Source organism: Sabethes cyaneus, chromosome 1, assembly GCF_943734655.1.
Source record: "Sabethes cyaneus chromosome 1, idSabCyanKW18_F2, whole genome shotgun sequence".
In the NCBI taxonomy this organism is placed as follows: domain Eukaryota; kingdom Metazoa; phylum Arthropoda; class Insecta; order Diptera; family Culicidae; genus Sabethes; species Sabethes cyaneus.
Window position 1 is genome coordinate 10,927,698 of NC_071353.1, and position 14,238 is coordinate 10,941,935.

Sequence of the window (14,238 nt, forward strand, 5' to 3'; positions counted from 1 at the left end):
TTACACTGTTTCAGTCAGAGCATAATAAGCATGCAGATTTGTATAACCAAACGATTCCCTCGATAAAATAGATCGTTGAATGAAGACTAAAAACTCGCTGCTTAAAATGTGATTCAGTGATTTTCCATAGTTTTCCGCCTCGGTTAATTGCTTCGTGTCGATCCATCCCATCATGTTGTACTTCGTGGCACAGATGACATTGTTGCAATTTTAGAATTGGAGAAAAATATTCACTTTTGTTCGACGTTCATAGCTTGTGTGCCGGCATCGGTGCTCTGAAAACCAGCTTCCGGCTGTTGTCGTTTCTGTGTTGCGATTCGGTTTTCGTCCATCTGGAAGGTAATAGGTATCATGCTAATTGATTTTCTATCAACCAAAATTTAAAAAATCACCCACCAACTGCCGAAGAATAGCGTGCATCGCAAATCGGACACCCCTGTCGAATCGATTCTGTTCCTCGAGAGATGGTTGCTCACTGAGGTCGAAGTTATCATCGGTTCTGAAACCGATTCCAGTGCCAGCTTCGATGCTGACTGGTCTCAGTTCCGGGGCGACGTCCAAACTTCTAGCACGATCCAAAAATGGCATCTTTAAGTAGGGCAGCGGCGGCAGACCACTCTTCAAACGGTCATTGGCGCTTCCGTACAGCAGTCCCTCCTCCGGCACCGACGAGGATCTCTTTCCGTGTCCTCCGTAGCAGGCATGACCGAACGCGGCACAGCCTCCTGCGTGGAAGAAAAAGGAAAACGTTTGATTTTACTAGAGCTGACTTCTTGAAGTTATTATTCCTTCAGAAAATTCAATGATAAATGGTCGATGTTATGTCAGACCAGGTTTGGCCAAGTCGTAAAATATAAAAAAAAAAAGTTAGTTAATGACAGCAAACGATCGAGAACTCCCTAAACTACATTTTACTCTAATTGGATTACATAAATGTTACAAGTAGCCAGAGATATGAGATGATTTCGAACGGTTGATAGCTTTAAACAACAGAAAAAAGCAAACTTTGACTTCGTTTTTCTCGAAATTAGATTGTTGTCACTTGTTTCGGTCTGACTTAACACCCGCCAAATTAAAAGCCAAACCTGTGGCCAAACCAACAATTGCATAAATGTAGTTTCTCAATTCCGATGCGACCAGCGGTCTAACTTTTGTTCATTGTTAAACCTCCCCTGAGAAGAAAGTTCACATGAAGCTTGCCAGTTCGGTAAGTGTGTCGTTTATCATCTGGCTTATTATAACCTGTTTGTACCCCACGAGGAGTGTTTCGCTGCTTTTGTTCTTAGAAGAAAGGTTCCAGCTTTTGCTACCAAACTTCAAGGAATGCGTCCCACCTGGTGCGAATGGACGGGCTAAAATGCTACGAAACTAAATTGATCGAATTATTTTTTGACGTAGGACTACAACTACAGCGGAAAGGTAGGGTTTCATTCCATAAAATCTAAAAATGCAAGCGTCACGAAAATTACACTAATTGATCGGAAAATCTTTTACGCAGCGACTCCGATTGCGAAAAGTGTCGATTTTAATCATAAAGGAGTTAATTATTTTAAAGTAGAACTATTTACTATTTTGGGGAGCACTTTATAAGTACTTCCGATGCCCGTGACAATCTTATACACCTGCGTTTTTATATACTTCGGACACGAAAGCGACGAGAGAGAATCAGTGTTATAAATGATATCCTATATTAAATGATTATTATTTATTATTATTTTTTAAAAATGATACGCACAACCATTTGGAAAATTCAATCTCAACCTCATCTATCATTGTAAATCTGCGTAACTTAATTTGAAAAATATCCAGTGTTATCAAATTATACGCGTAGTTCTGTGTCAACCCAGCGCATAGTAGTCCAAATGAGCGAAAAGTGGAACTTTTTTCCCAGTGTCTCTTGTTTTCATTTTATCATTTATGGTCTTCAGCACTTTTGTTCGTATGAATATCCCCCTTAATTTAAAACTGTCAAAAGTTAGTCATCGCTTACTATTAAGAAAATAATAAAATAACTTTTTTGTGTTAGGAAATATAGACATAGTTTTTTCAGAAAAGTTGTAAATATTGTAAAAACAAACAACTTTGTCGCATAAATTATATTTCTATCTTTATCGAGAGCCGAACTATAGGGCATATTCTTTAAAACTCCTTCAAAAATTGGTTTTTCATACTTAGCTTTTCTTAGTTGCATTTTACAAGAATACAATGTTCTAGGCAATTATCGAAGCACTCAAAATACACGTTTTTGCAGAAGAACGCAAATCTCTTGGACCTTACTTGTGGAGTTATCGCATATTCAAGCTTTAAATTTCCATAGCTAAAATGGGGCAAGCGGATTTATGAAATCAGCGCTTCATTTTAAAGCTTAAGTCGAGTACTATAAACTTGTACAGGTTCTGCTTGTCCCTAACCACCCAAATGAGAGTACGGTAAGCATACGTTTTATGTGTTTCGCTTTCGTGTTCATCGATAGACTTATAGTTTCTTCAGCGAAGTTATGGAAAATACAAAGATAAAAAATTTTGCTAAAGAAATAACATTTCTATCTCTATCGAGTGCAGAGCTATAGAGCATTTTCTTTGGAAATTCTTCAAAAACAAATTTTTCATATTTAGCGTATGTTGGTTGCATTTTACAAGAGTATATGGTTCTAGGCGATTATTGAAAGATTCAAAACACATGTTTTTGCAGAAGGTTGTAAATCTCTGGGACTTGTTTATGTTTATATTTTCTACTAGCTGACCCGACAAAATTCGTATTGCCATAAATAAAATTGTGTTGTACATAAATCGCGAATCTCGGATGACCTATGTCACAATCTCGAGTTTTGTAAGTTTCTGAGGAGTTCATGGGTGTTTTAATATATACAAATTTTCCTCACAGTAAAGTAGAAAACAACTGTTGGGGAAAAATAAATGCTTAATGCGATAAATGTAGATTCAGGCAAACTGAAAATTCTTGATATTAGGCCAAAAATATAGACTTAGCGAAGGTGAGAGTCGAACTCACGAGCTCAACACGCTCAACTAAAGATTGGAACCCGTTAGTTCGACTCTCCCCTTCGCTAAGTCTATATTTTTGGCCTAAAATCAAGAATTTTCAGTTTGCCTGAATCTACATTTTTCGCATTAAGCATTTATTCTTCCCCAACAGAAAAGTTAAACCGACTGCTATACGTCGTTGAGAAAAAAGAAAGAAAAAAGTAGAAAACAACTCCCCCCATTGCAGCGTTTGTGCCCCTCACAGATTTTCATACTTTTTACGATTTGAAAAATTTCTGGTCATTTTCTCTGCGACTTCACAGTTTCCCAAGCAGAGCCGGTGTAGCTAAACTGGTTTCACATCCATTTTGGTACTTTTCTATTACTTTCTATAACTTTTCACTTTTCTGCTACTCTTTTGCCACTTCTTTGCTACGTTTCTGTTACTTTTATGCTACCTTTCTAGTACTTTTCTGCATTTTTCTGCTACTTTTCTGCTACCTTTCAGATATCTTTATGTCACTTTTCTACCACTTTTTTGCTACTTTTATGCAATCTTTCAGCTACCTTTTTACCACTCGTCTGCTATTTCGAGCTACCTGTCATTCACTTTTTCACTATTTTCACTCACTTCACTGCTATCATTCTTTCACTTTTCTGCTAACTTTTTGGCAACTTTCTGCTAGTTTTCAGTCACTTTTCTTCTACTTATCTGCTACTACTTATTTTTCAGTTACCTTTCTGCTAGATTTCTGTTTCTTTTCTACCACATTTTTGCTACGTTTCTGTCGTTTTTCTGTTATTTTTCTACCAACATTCTGCCACTTTCTGTCACTTTCTGTAGTTTATTTTACTCCAATAAACAACAATAAACAACAATTTTTTTGCTATTTTTCTACTAACTTTCTGCCACTTTTCTGCTACCTTTCTGTAATGTTTTACTACATTTTTGCCATTTTTTTGCCACTTTTCTGGTACCTTTCTGTAGTTTTTTACTACATTTCTGCCATTTTGTGCCACTTTTCTGTTACCTTTCTGCTATTTTGTAGCTACCTTTGTGCTACTATTTCGCTATTTTTCTACTACCTTTTTGCCACTTTTCCACTTTTAGGCTACTTTTTTAATACTTTGCAGCTACCCTTCTGCCACTTTTCTGCTAGTTTTCTACCATTTTTCTATTTTTAGTACATATTTTTGCTACTTCTCTGCCACCTATCTGCCACTTTTCCGCTACCTTTCTGCCACTTTGCTGCTACTTTTCTGCTATTTTGCGGTTACCTTCCTGCTACTTTACTGCTACTTTACTGCTAATATTCCGCTAACTTTTTGACACTCTTTTGCTACATTTCTATCACTTTTCACCTACTTTTCTAATACTTTGCAGCTACCCTTCTGCCACTTTCCTGTTACTTTTCTACTACTTTCCTATTTTTTAGTACATTTTTTTGCCGCTTCTCTGCCACCTATCTGCCACTTTTCGGCTACCTTTCTGCCACTTTGCTGCTATTTTTTGGTTACTTTCCTGCTACTTTACTGCTACCATTCCGCTACCTTTCTTCCACTCTTTTGTTACTTATCTATCAATTTTCGGCTACTTTTCTTATGCTACCTTTCTGCCATTTTGTTTGACAATTTTTTACTACTTTTCTGTTACCTTTTCGTCACTTTTCTGCTACCTTTCTACCACTTTTTGACTACTTTTCTAATACCGTTCTGCTACTTTTCTACTACTTTTCAACTATCTTTCTGCTAGCTTTCTACCCCTTTTCTATTTTTTACTACATTTTGTTTACTGCTTTGCTGCCACTTTGCCCATACTTTTCTGCTACTTTCAGCCGCAGCTATTCCAAGTAATAATTACAAGTTTTATTACGTTCGTATAGTGGTTTTCTTTACCAGTTTCATAAAACCGCTAATAAAACTATGAGCTCCACTAGAACTTTCTGATGACCGCTAAAAACTGCTTTCTGACCAAGTGGCCCGCTCCTCAGAATGTTTTCATAACCGCTATAAGAATCAGGTTATAAGCTCAAGTAGTCGTATCACGCTCTACTGAAAGCAGCAATAAAACCGATTAAGCTTTCGCTGCTTGATAACCCTCGCCATAATTTAAAAAAGCTTTTCGCTTTTCGCTTTTCTGGCAAACGCTAAATGAGTTCGCTAGCTTTGTAAACTTGAAAATATATCCGTGAGCAGAAAAGTTTTAGTTTTACTGACAGATCATTCTGAACGATTTGGTTTATAGCGACCGGAATAAATTATCCCACAGAATATTTATTAAATTTCAAGCAATTTCGTTGGTTTGCACCATGTGCGCATTTAATTTCATCGTGCATTTTGATACGATAGGTCGACAAAATCAGCGAGCCACAGAAATTTTGCAATTTTTGAAAACTGGCTGTTTAAACAAATTAAAAATATTCAGGTAGTCAATCTCAATTTCTAGAAAAATCATTTTGGTTGCTTCCTTTGACAGGAAAACCGATCGATAAAAAGTTTCTTTCTGCAACACACTTTGCTTTGATAAATTTTTGTTTGCGAGCTAAAACAAAATACTGGAATATGGCATTATGGCCCCGCATAAAAAATGATTTTGGTGTTGAACTTTAGCATTCTTTATAATAGCAGCAAAAAAACTGTTTGGTCAGGGTGTTACCGTTTTAATAGCTCTATATAACTAACAGATTTATTGCGGGTTGACAAGCAACCGCGATAAGATCAATTTTGATTGGTGCGCCATTTTGTATTGCTACACCACACTTATGGTTAGTTTATAAGAGACGTGAACGTGCAGCCAACAAGTTTTGGCGTGGTAATATAAGCAACCACAACAAATTTGCTTTATTAACAGTTTTATTATGGTTTTCTAGCTAGCTGTGAGTGTGTTTGGACTCGTATCCTCTTGGTATTGCGCAATACCACAATAAAACCAGAGGTAATGATTAATACCGCAATAAAACCTTTATAAAATTCAAGTAAAACCAAGTGGCTTTAGAATTGTTACTTGGGATGACAAAAAGAGTGACCAGCCCTGCTGTTCGTACAGAGAGTGTCATCTATCCAGCTTTCGACGAGTGATAATGGCGGTTGATGGGTACAACTTTCTGAAGGGCACAGTTCGGTTTTGACAGTCAATGCAGGAGCGGTTACTGCGGTTACTATGGAAGTCCCTAAGGTTGTTTGCTGGTTGAGTGGAAAAATGTAAACATTGTCTAGTTTTCGCAGACCATCAGCTATAGCAAATTTACCTAAACGAGCGTCTGAAAAAACGTCTTCGGACGTTTCTGAATTGTTCCGTGTTGTTTTGGCCGGATTAGGCATGCCGCCATTTCGGATCAAAGTTTCACTCTTCAGGTTTTGGAATGCCTTTCAACATTATAGGAAACGAAAAATGTGAACATTTTATTGCCTTTGCACCACTATACGTCGAATTGAATGTCTAGAATCAAGAATGAATCGAAGTTCCGATTTAAGCTCAAGAAAAATTGGAGAAAACGTCTGGTGTAGAATACCGATCGTGCTCCGTGCAAAACTCCGTGTTGCTCACAATTAGAATTCACAGTTGTTTAGACCAATCACGCAGAGAAAAGGTGAATTCACTGCTCCAGTATGCTCTATATTTGTACTCCCACCACGGCAAGACGATTAGTGTGGTTCACGGTTGTGTGAAATATATTTCCATTACTTCCGCCTACATGTACTCTGAGTGCAGCGAACAGACACCAGAACCGGTCTAGCATAATGTAACGACAGTAAAGTGAAGTAAGTCAAGTAAGGTTCACCAATGAGCATAAACCCTTGACGGCACCGCAGCAGATGTCGAACGACAACCGAAGACAATGCCGTTCTTTTCTATCATTTTGCTCTCCACCAGCGCGCCGCCGGGGGGACGTGAATGCTGTTTCCCTTTTCCTGTCACAATGCAATGATTTGAAAGAAAACGCAACAAACTCAATTGATGCGACCCCGTAACCGACGTCAAGTGAGCCACGTAATAAACTTTATTATACGGAACTACGCGATGTGTACAGTTTGTGTTGTAAATGATCTATTTGTGTGCATAATAAGCACGCTGCGGACCAGAACTGAAAACCGCTCCAGGTGCTCCGAGAAACGTATGAACTATGAAAGCTGCATTATATTTTTACCTTCAGTTTTTCCAGTATGAATCTCATAAACAACTTGATGCTGCGAAGCGCTTTTTCTGAACAAAATTAATTCGTCAACTGTGCAAATAATTGCTATTCCCGTTTCGTAATAAATCATCTTCGAAAGCTCTTTGCTGGTGAAAATATTTCGTTTGTAGCCAATTAATGGGATCCAAAAGTATCAATCATCAGTTCAAACGATTCCGAATCGTTATGTGATTTTTCGAATAAGCCAGATTGTGTAAAAAAAACATAAGAGTCATACTCACGCTTCGCATTGGCATTCTGCACGAGAACCGACACGATAACCAGACTGATGCAAATCGCCCACAGTTTTGACATCTTGTTAGAATATTCGGTGAAAATCTGTAAATAAAAACGCACAAGTAAAATTGATATTAAAATTTTAAAATTGGCAACGATTAGTACATAGTAAAATGTAAGATCTTCGGTTGCTTCCAACGGCCACCAAGCGCCTCCATAAATTTCTCTCCAACGGAAATGTCTGGTCATTGATTTGTTCTAGTTATAAGAATGAAAATGCTCGTTTTTGCAGTTTGCTTCAGAGCAACGGCGCATTTCCAATTTCGCCAGTGTCCTGGGAAGAACCAACAGTTCTTCATATTTCTTCCTCTGCATTTGCATATCCAGCACGTAATTCACGTTTTGCAGTTCCATCTTTCCCACGGTCAAGGAAAAAGCCACTCCGTCTGTTGTGCTCGTTGCTCAGCTATTTCGATTGCCACAATTGCCATTTGAATTTATGTCCGGTGTGAATTGACAGACCAAGATGGATAATTAAATTCACTACGATACAATGCAGCGGAAATAAATTGCTCTCCAAAGTATTCTTAAACTAGCGAGTTGTTTAGTCGTTTTAAGAATATTATCCACTTCCCGCGCGTGTCAGTGAAGCTTTTAACAGATAACCGAACTCTTTGGCTGCTGAATGAACAAATTGACGTGATTCGGAAGTTGAATTAAGTTATCCTAAATGGTGACAAGTAATACCGTAAAAGCATTCGCCATTAATTATTCATCACCGCACCGAACCCCGCCGCAACTGAGTGAGTACCGTGCGTGGCCGGGGAGCAATGGAATCGTAAAATGTCACTTACACACACCACATCCGCTGAGGACTAAGATTTAGCGGCATCATCGTCGTCTAATCCATCGATGTAACCAAATTTACGGCTGGAGGTGGGTTTCTTTGAAGCCTTCGGCTGGCATCGCGAGTTAAGCCCAGAACCTAAGGAGTGGGTTGTAGCTCGGCTAATCTACTCTGCCAAGCTAATGGTTAACGAGTTCAGTCCGCGGTTCATGTTTCATAATTTGAAGGGCTTTGAATTTTAGACTAACGCTACTGACTGGTACGTCAGTTGCGGTTTCGTACTAAATATTGCACCGGGCGTTCGATTTTACTGAACTTGGAACTTGGCGTTTGTGAAGTAATCATTACCTCATAAGTAGGCTTCGAGTGTATGTAAGCTTTTTAATGATATACTACGATCCCTTAAATTAAATTTTTATTATGCTTTCAATTATTTCAATTATTTATCATAATTTATTTAATTATTAAAAATAAACAGAATTACAGACGTATTGTCGATCTTCATTCCGTTTTTTAGCTTGTATAAAAAACTCAAGGTTTTGTTGCACTTCAGTACAACGCAAAAATTTTGTACAAATGCTTTATGCTACCTCAAACATCAAAGCAATTAACCTCACAATTTGGCAGGTTCAATTAATTAAATTTGAAAATTGACAAATAAACTAAATCAACGAGATGCATGATTATAATTTGCGCCATACATATTGAATGGCATAAAGATTAGTTTATAATGGGCTTAGAAAAATAAAAACTTTATTTCACATCAAGGATATATGTATAAATGTAGATACTTTTCGCCTGGGAGATCAGAGTGCAAATTTGTTTCCCGCAATGAAACAATAACAGCTGCTTGTATTTAAATAACGCAATGTCATATATTGCGTTATTTACGTTACCCTAAAATATGTTGTATTGATGTTTTATTAAACATCTGTGTAACAATTAGTTGCACATAGACTCCGCCTGTTGCGCTTTTCCAGTCAAATAACAGCTCATCAGATGCAAATTTTCACCACCGTCGAAAGCTTCAGTTAGAGCTGCATAAGCAACAAGTAGTGCTGCTTTGGACGAATTTGATGATATTCGTCAACTTGCTGATCAAGAGAATTGACAGGAAAAAATAGGTTGATGCGATATACATCGACTTCAGCAAGGTGTTCAACAAAGTTTCACGCGCACTGGTAGTGGAAAAATGAGCTGTACGAGGTAATTAAACTGGGTGACACAGTGGATCCGTTCATACCTTACCAAATGCTCTACTTTTGCTAGTACCAATGGTATTAATTCGAGTGGTTACGAGATGCCATCCGGTGTACCCCAAGGCAGTAATCTAAGACCTTTGACCTTTGACAGCCGCTTGGACTGTTTTTCGCGGACGACCTGAAGATATTCGGTGAAATTAAGACTGGAGTTAATGGTTGCGCTCTCCAAGGCGATATTGCCTCTCTCTCTCACGATGGTGTATTCTAAATGGCATGCAAGTTAACATCATGGAATGTTGCGTCATATCTTTTAACGGTCTACGTGACCCACTTTGAAACGATTATACTATCGGGCAAAGTATTCTACACCTAGTACAGGCTTTAATAGGATTTGGGTGTTACTATTGATTGCAAAGCCAGATTCAATGAACACATCTCTACGAAAACAGTTAAAACTTTCGTAATCCTATGTTTCGTGAAAAGAAACACCAAAGCATTCCAAGATTCGTGCTCAATTCGTTGTACTGTGGACTTGTTCGCAGCATTCTAGAATACGCTGAGTACGCTGAGGCTATCCGAAGAAAAAACTTCCTGTGGAGCTGTGGAGCTGTGGAGGCTGCTTGGAAGGACGGTATCCCGGTTGAACTTTCAAATGCGGGGAGCGAGCAGCCTATTGGATCATTACTAGAATCTGGTAGGAAGAAATGCTGTTGGATGGCCTTATTTGGCCAATTAAAAAGAAGGACACAGACTCGGGTGTAAAAACTATCGAGGCGTTGTATTGCTCAATTCTGCCTGGAGAACTTTGAGGCCATTCGTTTTTCGGTATGAAATCTGTCAGATTGGCTTTGCACCACGTCTGCACAAGATTTGCAGTGTGGGCTGGAGCTCCATCCTGTTGAAAGCAATAATATTCTTCACCATACACTCCTCGAACGTAAAGTATCAAATTTTGTTCTAAGACCATTTCTAGATAATATTTTGCATTAACTTTAACATCCTTGGCAATAAATACAAGAGGAAGTTTCGCTTTCTTTGAAATGTCTCCTCATACCATGATCGCTGATGAATTTTTGTATCGTGGTACATTCCGTTTGTGCTTTGGAGCGTCCATAATCGAAACCGACCACAACTGATCATTTTGAGCATGATGCTGGGTTTGAAGAACAAACAATTTCTCATCAGAAAAGCTCACTTCGGAATCACCGTGCCGACGGAGCAGCAGTTTGCATCTTTCCTGCCGTTTTTGTTTTGTTGCTTCCGTTATTCCATGGATTTAACGTTTTTTGAATGCTTTCACATCCAGATCCATTTTTAAAATTCGACGAAGAGATTCCCTGTTGATATTCAGCTCAACTGCCATTTTTCGTGCGGACCTGTCGCAACTACGACGAATTCGCTCTCGAACTACCTTTTTGACCTCTGCAGATCTAATGCTTCGTTTACTTTCGGGTTTTTGACGGTTTTTCCCCGTTTCGAAAAAGCTTTTTACTGTATAGTATACAAATCCTCTTTTTATGCCGAGATGTTCCAGGTCACGAAAAATAATGCCGCATGTAGCATCGTTTCGGAATTAATTTATTATCAACGACCGTAACTCAAACAATGGTAGCAATATGAAAATGAAACTACGTCAAGTAAGGCATAAGTCATGATGACACACACATGGTCTTAGTTTGATTGTATTAATTGTATATGTCGTTGCAAGCACAAAATGATTTTTGTTCTAATATAAAGGGTGTCCCTCATCAAATTGCACCATGGAAGAAACGCTGTAGAAAATTACCCATTGGATATTTTCTCTCTAAAATTTGAGCAGAAGTAGTTTAAAGTGTATTGTTTACACTTACACACGATCAGTTTTTCGAAAATTGGAAAAAATTGCGTCATCCGAAAAGCAACGTCGCGAATTTATTTGGCGCAAACACCTGGAAAATCCTCAATTCTCTCATCATGAATGATGAGACCTACGTCAAGGCGGACTTCCGGCAGCTTTCGAGGCTACTGTACTTCACCGCCCAGCACAAGTTTGATGTTCCGGAGGAGGTAAGGATGCAGAAACTTACATACTTTGCCATGAAATACTTGAATTGGCCAAGAAATACATCATCTGGCAAACGACGTCCGCCGTTCGTGACTACCTAGATTGTACAAAAAATTTTGAGAAGAGTTAAGTGTAAGGAGCGAGCATACGGTTATGGTATTAAAATTGAATGAAACAAATATGCCAAAAGCTTACTAATGGGTTATATTTTGTTGTCTGAAAGTTTGAAAAGGATCTGTCAATTAGGTAATTTTCAACAGTGTTTCGTCCGTGGTGCAATTTGATGTGGGACACCCTTTATATGTGCCACACTGTATTTCTTGGCAAACTTTGCAAGTTTCTGCTTCCTTACTTCCTTCGAAACATCAAACTTCCCAAGTAACAATTTGGGTTTTATTACACTCTTATGATGGCATTTAAGACCAAAATTGGTCATGAAAACCGCCAAAAAGGTTACCCGTGACTTTTTCATCGTATTTTGCCGTTCGTCACGACTTGGAGCCTTCTGCACCTTGTACGTTGTATGCAGTCCCTCCCGGTCCTTGGCTCTCTGAACGAAAGACTTGGACAGATTCAACTTTCTGGCCACATCCCTGACCAAAGTATTGGAATTCCTCTTAAACACTTTAACGACACGCTTATGATCCTGATCACTGATAGAACATCCATTCTGACCGCATTTCTCCTTCCGTTCGAGTTTCGCAGTAACGTTTAATCACACGACTCACCGTTGATTCCAAGTTGTGTTCCAATGTCCCGATGGGAGAGTTGAAGAGTTTCAAGGTGCTTGCGCAAAATCAATTCGTGACGTTGTTCTTCGGGTGACACCATTTTTCCAATTTTCGAAAAACTGACAGCGATGGAAACACAGTGTAAACATTCCGAACAATTTCTACCCAAATTGACAAAAGAAAATACCCAATCGATAATTTTCTACAGCGTTTTTTCTGTGATGCAATTTGATGTGGGACATGAAAGGGTATGCGTCAGAATGGAGGGTATGCATTCTTGACGTTGGACGGACTGAAGCAAGGGGATGCACTCTCCCCTTGCACTATGCACTATGCACTAAGGTGCAATACGACGAGCAAACGTGGAAAGGAACAGGACTATCATCACGACATGCTTCTTGAATTTGCGTGGATGATGTGGACCATCGGAATCAACCGTAAAGCAACGGAAGAGGCCTTTTAAATGGGAAGCAGCGAGATTGGGACGCCAAAACAAAGGACATGATTGCTGGGGAACAGGGAACGTGAGAGTCCAAATAATGTTGGTACCCAAGCCGAGCTATAGATGGAAAACGATATGCAGTAATGGAGGAATTCATATACCCTAGTATGCTCGTGACATGTGACAACGATGTAACTCGCGTAGTAAAACGACGAATCACAGCTGCGAATCGAGCTTGCTACGGATTACCTAGCCAGCTGAAGTCCCGTAGTTTGCAAATTGGCACAAAACTCTACAGAACACTTATCCTGCCACTGGTCCTTTTTAGACATAAATCATGGATGCTAAGGGAAGCTGATCGACGAGTGCTTAGGGTTTTTGAGTGTAAAATTATGTCATCCTCACTTGGTGGCCAAATGGAAAACGGAGTGTGGCGCAGATGCATGAACTACGCACTGTATCAAGTACTCAAATACAGGCTTCAATTTCGGTTTTTTACTCAGTAGATGCTCATTTGACTATCGCGCCGCAACTAAACAGAATTCGAAAAAGTAGCTTAAACGACAATTACAGAGCTAATTATTATCTACATTATTGTTGAAGAAAGTATAGTTTTATCTTTTGTATTTACGGCGCAATGCGATTGCTATCCCGTTGGTAGCCAACTGAGCGCACTTTTTGCTACCAACGGGGTAATAGCCCTATAGCGCCGTAAATACAAAAGATAGAACTATACTTTCTTTTACAATAATTTAGTTAATAATTAGCTCTACAATTGCTCTTTACATTACATTCTTTTTCGTTGAGGTGCTGCAGTCCATTGAGCATTTACTGAGCAAAAAACTGAAAATAAAGCCTGCTGATATAGTGAAGGTACTACTTATTACGTTCAGAAGACTAATTTCACTTCAAATGATTCTTCCAATCTTTGGAAATCCTTATAATAGGTAGTTGAATTTATTTTTTGAAACAATCCGGAAACATTGAGCTTCATTAATTTCTTCTGTCATACCCAAACTTGAGCACATCGAAGCATATTCCTGATATTCATGAATACCGAAACATGCGGATCAAATTCCCAAAATTTGCATAGCTCCATTAATGGCGCAGCTAAGCACAGTGCAATTGCTTTACCCTCATTCACTGTGATGTATGTTTCAATTAATATATGAAACACAAGGTATTTGTCATTTGGCTAGACAATTATGATACATTGTAGCAATTCTTACAAAAAAGAGATCAATTTTCTGGTTCAATTAGAATGTACCAATGCAATGTATGTATGTAATATTGTAATGTAGGGGAATGTCGTCGTGGTTGGGGCGTCTTTTGGTCCATGAATTCCATTTTAAAAGAAGTTTTGGAAATTTAACAAAGGTCTAAATACAAAGGTGTAAATACGAACTATTAATAAGACCTTTGTTAAATTTCCAACGTTAATTTTGAAATGAGATTTGTGGACCAAAAGATGGTCCAACCACGACGACATTCCCCTATATTTTGCGTACTGTTTTTGGAGAGGAAATGAAATGATATAGATCTAAGCATACAATTGAACGGTGATTCAAATATTCGAAAA

The 14,238-nt window shown here is 38.6% G+C and overlaps 1 protein-coding gene across 1 annotated transcript; it reads right to left on the reverse strand.

Annotated features, from left to right (window-relative positions):
- Positions 1-230: 230 nt before the first annotated feature.
- Positions 231-7,471, reverse strand: LOC128737635 (uncharacterized). The gene is made up of 3 exons (XM_053832315.1): positions 7,399-7,471; positions 397-725; positions 231-332 (listed from the first exon to the last, which is right to left on the reverse strand). Exons 1-3 carry the CDS (start codon positions 7,469-7,471, stop codon positions 231-233), a joined length of 504 nt encoding a protein of 167 aa, XP_053688290.1.
- Positions 7,472-14,238: the final 6,767 nt, after the last annotated feature.